This window comes from Meleagris gallopavo, chromosome 3, assembly GCF_000146605.3.
Source record: "Meleagris gallopavo isolate NT-WF06-2002-E0010 breed Aviagen turkey brand Nicholas breeding stock chromosome 3, Turkey_5.1, whole genome shotgun sequence".
In the NCBI taxonomy this organism is placed as follows: domain Eukaryota; kingdom Metazoa; phylum Chordata; class Aves; order Galliformes; family Phasianidae; genus Meleagris; species Meleagris gallopavo.
This window is the reverse complement of record NC_015013.2, coordinates 71,194,117-71,204,431: the sequence shown is the minus strand read 5'-3', so window position 1 is coordinate 71,204,431 and position 10,315 is coordinate 71,194,117. Positions and strand designations below refer to the sequence as shown.

Here is a 10,315-nt window from a genome sequence, read left to right as displayed (position 1 = left end):
AAACTTATTGGCTAAGGACAATAGAGAAAAAAAAATAAAAATTATGGGAAAAGAAGGTGAGGAGAGGCTGGATTTGCAAAGGCTGGATTTACGGAGACTGGATCGAAGCTGCATCATACCTGGTCGTGTTCTCCACCTCCTTCTTCATTATAATTGAAGACATTTTCTCTAACATCCTCCCAGCTTTCACGCTCTTCAGGAATGTGGTAAATTCCTCCTTTCCGAAACCCTGAACTTCCCCACTGACTCCACACTGTATAGGAAACTAAGAGAGCTGAAAGAAATGAATACACATATTTGTTATATGACATATGAAAAATATGATGTGCAATAAACAAATAGTTACATGATTCCTGGAATCATCATAGAATGGCTTGGGTTGGAAGGGACCTCAAGGACCATCAAACTCCAACCCCCTGCTTTACACAGGGCCACCAACCTCCACATTTAATCCACTTTTAATTTGACAATCAAATTCCCAGTTAAGAACTGTGTAATCATTAATATATAAACAATTTATATTCAGGAAGGTAAAGAGTCATCTATGCATATTATATCATAAACTTCATTAAAAGAGTATTTTACTTACCTAAAGGAATCCATTTAAATAGAAGGCATTTTGGCCAATCTCTGGCCTTTCACCAATCCTGAGTAAATAAGATATCCAAAGTAAGTAAAACACTGTTTTAATGAAGGTTACAAGTTGTAATATAATCATTGGAGTCATTACTATTCTGAGATATGTATGCACTTTTTATATGAGAAACATCTAGTTTTACAGTGTACTAACATTTCAGCCAAAGTGTGCCTAAAAGCATACAAATTGTGAACATTTCTTTCTGCCCTGCACTTTTAATGAGACTTGCCTGTTAAGACCATAAACTCTCTAGAGAAAAGCTCTCTACCTTCCTAATACGTGAACAGCACATGCTAGCTGTAGATCCTACTTAATATGAATGTGAGGGCTCTGGGCAGGTGGGAGTTTCAGATGGATATGGCTGCACACAGATTTGCACACATAGGTGAAAATCCTTATTTACGAAGAATTGAAAATAGGTGATTCTGGAAAAGAGAAGTCCTACATTTGCTTCAAGTGGCTTCAAGCAAGTAAACTGTAAATATATGTTACTTAACATCCTTAAATGAGCTCCTAATTGACGATTTCCAGAAAAAGAGAAATACTGATCACAACATCTGAGGCTAAAGCACTTGATTCAATGGATTTAAAAAGATTTTAAAATAAAAAAATAAATTTTTTTTAAAGAAGTACTTGCTTTCCTACCTAGAAAGACAAGGAGACACATGCTGATTGCCAGAATAGAGCCAGAGCTGAGTCCAACAGGTCTTCCTGCCTTCACCTGGCTAATTTCACACCATCTTCCCTTGTAGCCTTCAGGGCACTGGCAGATAGTCTTGTCTTGGGATTGAGCCACACAGGTACCCCCATTCCTACAGGTCCATTGTCCACAAGGTGATGAGGTACAGTGTCTGAGCCCTGTAAGATTATCAGTCACTTCCACTTTCCCAGCTGGACACCTGTCCAACAAAAGCACAAGGTATCTTTAAGGCAGGTGAAGCACCTGCTTTTGAACGTCAGCTTTTGAATGTCACTAACCCTTTTTCTACAGAGGTATTCAAAAACCCTTAGCAAGAAGTAGATAGCTGAGATCAATGGGGAAAAGGCTAGCTAGTACTTAGAATAAGCTTTATAATGTTCATGTGGGTCTTTGGGAAAAAGATGGTCATTGATCTGCTCTGAACAACCATCGTGTCTTTCAGATCTTGAATCTGCAGAGAAAATCATTTCTTCTGATACGTAGTCAGAGGGGTCATATAGGAATACTGTGAAGAACACAGACCTGTTTTCTGTAGAAGAGCCTCAATACTGATCTTCTGCACTAGAACTGAAAAATAGAGTGTCTCAAGGCACGCTTCAGACCATCTCAGAGCCTCCTTTAGCAACAACTTGGTAGGACTCAGATATGCCAAATTTTGACTATTGAAAGAATTCAAGAGGCACTTTCTCCCACTCCTGCATGTATGTTTGTATTATTTTGGAACACAAATGCCTGTATTTTGATTTAGCTGGCTAACTGCGTCGGATACCGGATTGGTGGGCTTTGATTCTGACCCTTGGCAGTCAATTTTAGAACTCAGTTTTTTGAGAGCTTCATACAAGGCATGACTAACTCCAACTTCTTTACGGAATATATATATGATATATTCTCTCTATATATTGTACATATATATACACACAATATATAGTCTGCATTACAAAATGTATATTTTTCATACAGACTAGCAGAGAACAATCCAGCTTTCATCAAAGGGCATTTCATATCCCTGGTGTGATCTTTTTATTATGGGGAAAAAAATGGTGGAACAAGTAGGTTTGACACCAGATTTGCAGGAAAAGGCAAGTTTGGCCCGTGACAGGAGATGAATTGGAGAGCAGGATTTGTCTTTGGGATACTCTCCTCTAGCCAAAAGCAGCTGGGAGTTCTGCTGTTGAAAGCAATTTGCCTGAAAATTTCTTCCCAATCACCCCTGTACGAAAAAAAAAAAAAGCTTAATATACCGGCATTCATATTTTCTCCAGAGATCAACACAAAGGAAAGGGCTGTAACAGGGATGGCTGCTGCAGGCACTAGAATGGCATCCCATCGTGACACCTTGCCGCCTCAGAATGAAGCCAAACTCTGTGCTCCTGCCTTCCACAAGTAGTGGCTGGCCGTTGAGCTGGACATCACGCAAACAACCTGCAGCAAAGCAGAGGCATGCAGAGAAGTACACTGAGTTATCAAGTTCCCCACCTTAAGCCTTGCCTCCAACATGTATGCTGAATTGTAGAAAAATTTAATATTTATAAAGATCCTTACACCACTTCCATTGTTTTATTTTAGAAGAGCTACAGAAATGTGCCTGTATGTCCTGGCCCACCTGCAGATTGACAATACTTATAGAATCATAGAATCATAGAATCACAAGGTTGGAAAAGACCTATAAAATCATCTAGTCCAACTGTCTTCTCATTACCATTGCTACCACAAGCTACTAAACCATATCTCGCAGCTCCTCGTCCAGACGCCTCTTGAACACTGCCAGGGACGGTGACTCTATCACCTCCCTGGGCAGGCCATTCCAGTGCTGATCACTGTCTGAGAGAAAAAGTTTTTCCTCGTGTCCAACCTAAACCTCCTCTGATACAACTTGCGGCCATTTCCCCAGGTCCTGTCCGTTGCCTGGGAGAAGAGGCCAAACCCCTCCTCATCACAACCTCCCTTCAGGAAGTTGTAGAGTGCAATCAGGTTTCCCCTGAGCCTCCTCTTCTCCAGACTAAATAATCCCAACTCCCTCAGCCACTCCCCATAAGACTTGTGCTCCAGACCCCTCACCAGAAGGGGTTGCCCTTCTCTGGACACGCTCCAGGGCCTCAACATCTTTCCTGTAGTGAGGGGCCCAAAACTGAACTCAATACTCAAGGTGCGGCCTCACCAGTGCTCAGTAGAGGGGGATGATCACCTCCCTGCTCCTGCTGGCCACACTATTTCTAATGCAGGCCAGGATGCTGTTGGCCCTCTTGGCCACGTGGGCACACTATCGGCTCATGTTCAGCCGAGCATCAACCAGCACCCCCAGGTCTCTTTCTTCTTCACAATCATCCAGCCTCTCGTCCCCAAGCCCATAACGTTACTTAGGGTTGTTGCGGCCAAAGTGCAGGACCCGACACTTGGCCTTGTTGAACCTCATCCCATTCATCTCAGCCCAGCGATCCAGCTTATCTAGATCCCACTGTAGGACCTCCCTACCCTCAGGCAGATCCACACTACCTCCCAACTTGGTGTCATCTGCAAACTTACTGAGGATGCAGTCAATCCCCTCATCTAGGTCATCAATAAATATATTAACCAAGATGGGCCCCAGTACCGACCCCTGGGGAACACCACTCGTAACGGGTCGCCTGCTGGACTTAACTCCATTAACCACTACCTGTTAGGCACGACCCTCTAGACAGTTCCTTATCCAAAGAAGTGCATATCTGTCCAGACCACGGGCAGCCAGTTTCCCCAGCAGAAGCCTGTGAGAGACTTTGTCAAAGGCTTTGCTGAAGTCTAGGTAGACTACATCAACAGCCCTTCCCTCATCCACCAGACTGGTCACCCAGTCATAGAAGGAGATGAGGTTGGTCAAGCACAACCTGCCTTCATGAACTCATGCTGGCTAGGTCTGATCCCCTGGACACCATGCACGTGCCGTGCAATCTCACTCGAGATGATTTGCTCCATTACTTTCCCCAGTATTGAGGTCAGGCTAACATGCCTATAGTTCCCTGGATCCTCCTTACAGCCCTTCTTGAAGATGGGAGTCACATCAGCAAGCCTCCAATCCTCCGGGACCTCTCCAGTTAATAACCAGGAGCGCTGATAGATGGCCAAGAGGGGCTCGGCAATCACCCCCGCCAGCTCCCTCAGCACCCGAGGGTGTAGCCCATCCAGTCCCATGGACTTGTGACAGTCCAGATGGAGGAGAAGCTCTCTGACTGTCTCCACCTGAATCGCCAGGGGTATATTCTGAGTAGGGTCCTAGACTTCCAGATCAGGGCATAAAATGCCCAGCGGATGACTGGTCTGGCTATTAAAGGCAGATGTAAAGAAGGCATTGAGGACCTCAGACTTCTCCTTGTCCTCAGTGGCCACATTCCCTGCTGCATCAAGTATAGGATGAGAAATATCCTTGGTTCTTCTTTGGCCATTTATATATTTATAAAATGACTTTTTATTGTCTTTTACTGCAGTGGACAATCTGAGTTCAAGTTGGGTTTTTGCCTTCCTAACCTCCTCCCTGCATACCTTAGCTACTCCCTTGTAATCCCCCCAAGTAGCCTGCCCCTTCTTCCAGAGGACATAGACTCTCTTTTTCTCCCTGAGTCTCAACAATAGTCCCCGGCTCATCCACACCGGTCGTCTTCCCCTACGGCTTGCCTTACGGTACTCAGGGACAGCCTGTTCTTGCACCTTTAAGATTTCCGTCTTGAGGAGTGTCCAGGCTTCCTTGACCCCAGGACTTCCTCCAGGATGCTTGGTTGTACCATTGCAGTGATTTAGCTGAGCTGTGCTACGGACCAGAGCAGCTCCACTAAATTAATCTAGATTAAAAATACTATTTTAGAAGTGGGGCTGAATGAGAATCAGCATAATTGAAAAGCTGTCTTCTACAAGGCATAGTCTCAAAGTCCCAACCTCCACCCCAGGAAACGGAGAGAGGGTTAGGGTTAGGGTTGCCTCCCAAATCTTTCTTTTCCTATCAGTACATGTTGCATTCCCTATTTATGACCTCTGCCACGGAAAATGCAAATGTCAAGTGCTTTTTTTTTTTTTAATATTTACAGGAACCTTCACATCTTTGGCAGGACCAAATACAATGGCAAACAGAAATTTGAACCTTAGCTCTGACTTCTCTCTAATACAGAAGGAGGGATTTCATGAGCATAGCAGTGTACATGGGAATGAATACTTTCTTGGGCTTTAGACTCTTTGATATACTCAAAGATGCCACCTTTAGGCTGTGATTCCCTCTTTTGACAGCTCATCACATCACTTACCTTGGAAATCACTCTCTGAATGACTGGGAAGGCGGTTTCCTAGCACAACACTCGTCCAGTCCATTTCAAACCACCTATTTGTGCCCAAGACAGATGTCACTTCCTGATCCCCACCACCACTGTTGACACGCAGAGTAAACTCATTGTTGTAGCGCTCCATGGTCAGCAGGACCCACTGGCCATTATTTATACGTAACGTCTTCATTCTCAGAGAGTGACTTTTGTCCCCCAAACTGAAGTTAACAGAAAAGTAGCCCTCATCCACCTAAAAGACAATGAAGACCTTTAATAGCCCCTTCTCAGTGCTATTGCACTGTCCTGTCTCAAAAAAAAAACAACTGAGTTTTTAAAATTGAAATGGCATTCTTGTTTTTAAGGGTGTGAAAAAGTGCTTTATTCCCAGATAAAAATTATCACAAGAAAACTGCAAGTTCAGTAGTTATCAGCTTTCTACTTTGCAGAGGATGTTCCTATATTGTTTCATCAGTAAGCATCACTGTTTTGATTGTGCTTCATTTCTGAGGACAACACAAATGAGAGTGGTTGCCCTCATATGGACAATTCTTGCTGTTTATTACACTAAAAAATAGATGCTCTTAATCAGTACTGCATCATTTCCTCCTGTATACCCCAATACAAATTAGGAGGACTGAGACAGAAGGGCTCCAAAGCACCCACCTCCAGCTGGATGAAGCTGCTCCCATCTGCAGAGGCCAAGCTGAGCAGTGTGCTGCGGGAGATGCGGGTGCGCACCATCAGCTGGATCCGAGTGCTGAGAGTGCTCAGGGTATTCCTTGGCTCATAATGGATCCAGCTGTCCCTTCCAAAAGCCCATTCTGGAAGAACTACTCACAACATTCACCAAAGCAAAGAAAATCTCAGAAACAACTGCTCCTTCAGTGCTTGAGAATTAACCAGTTCTGAACATCAGAATTTCTTAAGGAAGTTCTTAAGAAACTTTGACAAAGTAATGAAGCATTCTGGAAAGCACTCCCCCACTCCAAACAAATTCACATATACATGTATCTCCCTGTATCTTAAGAGAATTAAGAACAAAAAAAAAAAGAACAAACCAAGAATAAAATCATTTAGGCATTCTGCCTATCACAGACTATGCATTCTGCCCAGTCACTCCTTACACTGAGCCCAGTAACTCTTTGTTTTTGTCTAGCTCAGCGCTAGCATTTGCAGCCCAACATGTTAGAAGAAACCAGAACCAAACAGAGTATTTCTAACACATCAGGGTATGACTTGTGGATTTTAAACAACTGTTTTCTGAGTGCTTAGTTTCTCCCACAGTGGTGAGAAGTAGAGACCAATACAGCTATATCAAATAAGCAGTTGGTCTTCTGAATCAGCATCCCAATATAATGCAAAACAGAATGAGAATTAAATCCAGGCAGATGTTTATAAAATAGTATCATATATCTGCAAAACATTAATACAAATAACTGAACTGTATTGACCATTTATGTGGTCGTTATAAACTCTGAACAATGAGGGCTCCAGGCCTAGAACGTGCTGCCAATTGTGACTCCAGTCCTCACCACATCAGGCAAGCTTCCACTGAGTCATTTAATGTCACCTTTTAAGTCTTGTGTGGGAGGTGGAGAAAGGAAGAAAGGGTCTGGCTGACTGCAGGGTATTATTCTGTATGCAGGATGGAAAAGTAAGACCACTAAATTGAAAGGGTATGTGCAATACATCAGTCATGCATATTAATCTCAACACATTGATTCAGTGCTACCAACATTATACTCCTTTCCAGTGCTTCTCATTCATGTTAAGGTGCGGAGGGGACTAATTCCCCTCCAACAACACACAAAGCCCCAGATATTATGGGGAACTGGTATCGACAGAGACTGTTACTACTAATTTCATTGTTCCTAACTTGTACCTAGAGACAGAAGACAGGCATATGGCAGATAGTCCCAATAAGCACCTATAACTCACGTCTGGTTTGTGCTTCCAAGCAATGGCTGATGAAGGTATTAAGATGAGGAAGTCAGAGCCAATCCAAGCATATGTGCCCTGAACATGGCTGAGAGCTATTAGAAGCACTTCACATATGAAAGACTTCATTTTTTAGATTTTTGGATGTTGCTAAAACTTTGTACTTTCTTACAATGCATCAGAGGCTTTCATTATCGCCTCTTGCATGCTTTTGTTCTCTGATGCACATTTCATGCTGATTTTGCACAGGATAACACATTTGCTGGAGCTGTCCTCATTTTATGTCCCTACACGAACCCATTGCTGTGGTCTAATGGCATTACACAACCTTCATTTCATTCCAGTGGCAGAAGAAAATGCAATTATCCCCCTTTTATGGACAGAAAATTGGGCGGAGGACTTGAGGTTTGTGTCTCCAGGTTTCACAGAGAGAACATTCCAAGTTGGCACCTAATCACTCTTAAGACCACTGCAGGATAACAAACAGCACCACATTTATTAAAATAAACTTTTAATCAGGATGGTCAGAGGAAGAATGCACAATGCAATTTCTTTTTCCATCTTTACCACTGAGAAATAAGGTGCCATGCAATGAAAAATGAAAAAGGCAAAACAATGCATTTGACCATTTGCCTACTCCACAAAGTAAAACAGAAGACCCTCATCTGTGTCATTACCTTCATTCAGCAAGATTTAGAAGGATCTTTACTTCACTGCAGATCTAAAACATTCCCAGAATACAGCATGGTCTTATTAAGATCCTAAGTTCAAAGCAAAGGCAAATTCAGAGCAGTGTGTTTTTAACGCTGTTCCCACTGATCCCTGCCATGAATTTCCCCTTAGAACTTGCAGTACCTTTGTCACACACTGGTCCAGCATATCCTGGGGCACAGTCACAGTGAAAGAAGTCCCAGTCACCAACACACCTGCCGTGGACACCACAGGAGACCATCCCAGCACTCTGACACATTTCATCTGTGAGAATGCATCCTGGAGAGCTGTTCAGAGACTCTGCAGGGTGCTCTAAGTCATAAACCTAGGAAAGGACAAAGAGAAGCATCACACCAAATGTTCACAGTTGACAGTGGTAGACCCAAGACTGGCATTAGCAGCTCTACCTTAGTGTCAACAACAACATTGCGAATGCAGCCAACAAACCCTCTGAAGCGCTCTTGTGAGTCACGGTAAGGCAAAATCTTCTTAACTCCACCAAGCTGTAGGGGCTGGTGACCACTGAAGATCCTGCCTGTGCTGAGGAGAAGACGGAGAAAGAAAGAATTAGTGGAAAGAAAGAACACATTTTGTTTTTTTTGTTTGTTTGTTTGTTTTCCCCTTCCTCTCCCTTCGTTAGCTCTTTTAAATAATCACGTTTCCAGCTCAGGGATTATTAGTTTTTACCTCCAAGTTCCCATAGTCTCTTCAGAGGCTTCACAGGCGGACAGATCCACTTGAGAGATCTTCTTAACAACACTGTCACTGTCTCTAACTGAGCCATTTATGCAGTGGTCAAGAACCAGCTTCACTTTCTGAAGAAAATAATTATTTAAAGCAATTGCATCTGGAGACATGCATACATTTTAATTTCACTTTTTTTTTTTTTTCCTCCCCACTTATCAGAAGGAAGGATTTTATCTAGTGATGACAGTGTAGGAAACTTTATTAAAACAATAAAACACTTCTACATGCTAATCTGGAACGTTATTGAATACGGTATATAACTAAGGAGCCACAGAAAAAGAAAAATTTGACTCTATCACAAGCTGTCCAAGTCACTGACATGGCCAAGAGAGAGCAGGATTTTCCTGGAGTTTGCTGCCAAATCAGAACCTGAAAAGATAAGCTGTCTTAGAGCCTGACGTGTTTGTTGTCCTGTCTTATGGGCGAGAGAAAGGGGCAACTCAGCAGATGCCTTCACCAGCATTATATTAGCAAGAATAAATTATACGCCCTTATATAAAAGCATACATATCTGCTTTGTATGCATCTCTAAACTCAGCTGGTGGGGCAGGGTTTCTCACTCTGAGAAATAAAGGATACTCCAGTCCATCAATCCATCCTGTCCTCTGGATCATCACAGCTCTAAGTTCTAAGCAATAGGTAGGATCATTAAAAATAAACTGGACTTTTCAAGATCTTCTGATTGACTGCCTCCTGACTAAGGTGATTGCTGACCTTATGAACATCAGTCTTTGGCATCGCAGTGATGGAAGGATTGATGAAAACCTCTACAGAAGAATGAAAGGGCTCTTAAGGGATAACTAAGACATAAATTAGTACTTCATCAGGATGATCCACATTTACACTTGCCTTTCCATCACTTTTAATTTTTATATTGTGCCAGCGGCGATCTGCGACATTAACTTTTTTGGAAAGCTGGAGGAAAAGCTCACCAGAGCTGTGGCTGACAGTCAGTCTTGGAACACCACCAGACAGCTCTGCAGAGAAAAGATTGTTATTGGATAAGCACCCACGTTCCCATACATACCCAGCTGAGCCCAAAGTAACATTTTAGTTTGAGGAGTTCTTCAGCCAGTGGAGGGAATTCAGTTTTAAAAAGTCCAACTTCCAGTACAGCGTTAGGACTCAAACTGTTGGGCATGGTGGCAAATTCATAGAATAACAAAACATTCTGAGTTGGAGCGGATCCACAGGGATCACTGAGTCCAGCTCCCAGCTCCACACAAGACTACCCCAAGTGCCCAAATGCTCCCTGAACTCCGGCACTCAGGCCGCGCCCACTGCCCTGGGCAGCCCGTTCCA

General features: G+C 43.1%; 1 protein-coding gene across 1 annotated transcript in view; it reads right to left on the bottom strand.

Annotated features, from left to right (window-relative positions):
* The window catches only part of LOC100545676 (neural-cadherin-like), a 38,489-nt gene that overhangs the window by 1,221 nt on the left and 26,953 nt on the right, over positions 1-10,315 (bottom strand). The window contains exons 24-32 of the mRNA XM_031552968.1: positions 9,863-9,990; positions 8,954-9,081; positions 8,674-8,806; positions 8,411-8,591; positions 6,281-6,447; positions 5,603-5,867; positions 2,579-2,759; positions 1,283-1,536; positions 120-274 (exon numbers count right to left, since the gene is read on the bottom strand). Coding sequence (XP_031408828.1) covers positions 120-274; positions 1,283-1,536; positions 2,579-2,759; positions 5,603-5,867; positions 6,281-6,447; positions 8,411-8,591; positions 8,674-8,806; positions 8,954-9,081; positions 9,863-9,990 — 1,592 coding nt within the window. The remainder of the gene's footprint in view (positions 1-119; positions 275-1,282; positions 1,537-2,578; positions 2,760-5,602; positions 5,868-6,280; positions 6,448-8,410; positions 8,592-8,673; positions 8,807-8,953; positions 9,082-9,862; positions 9,991-10,315) is intronic.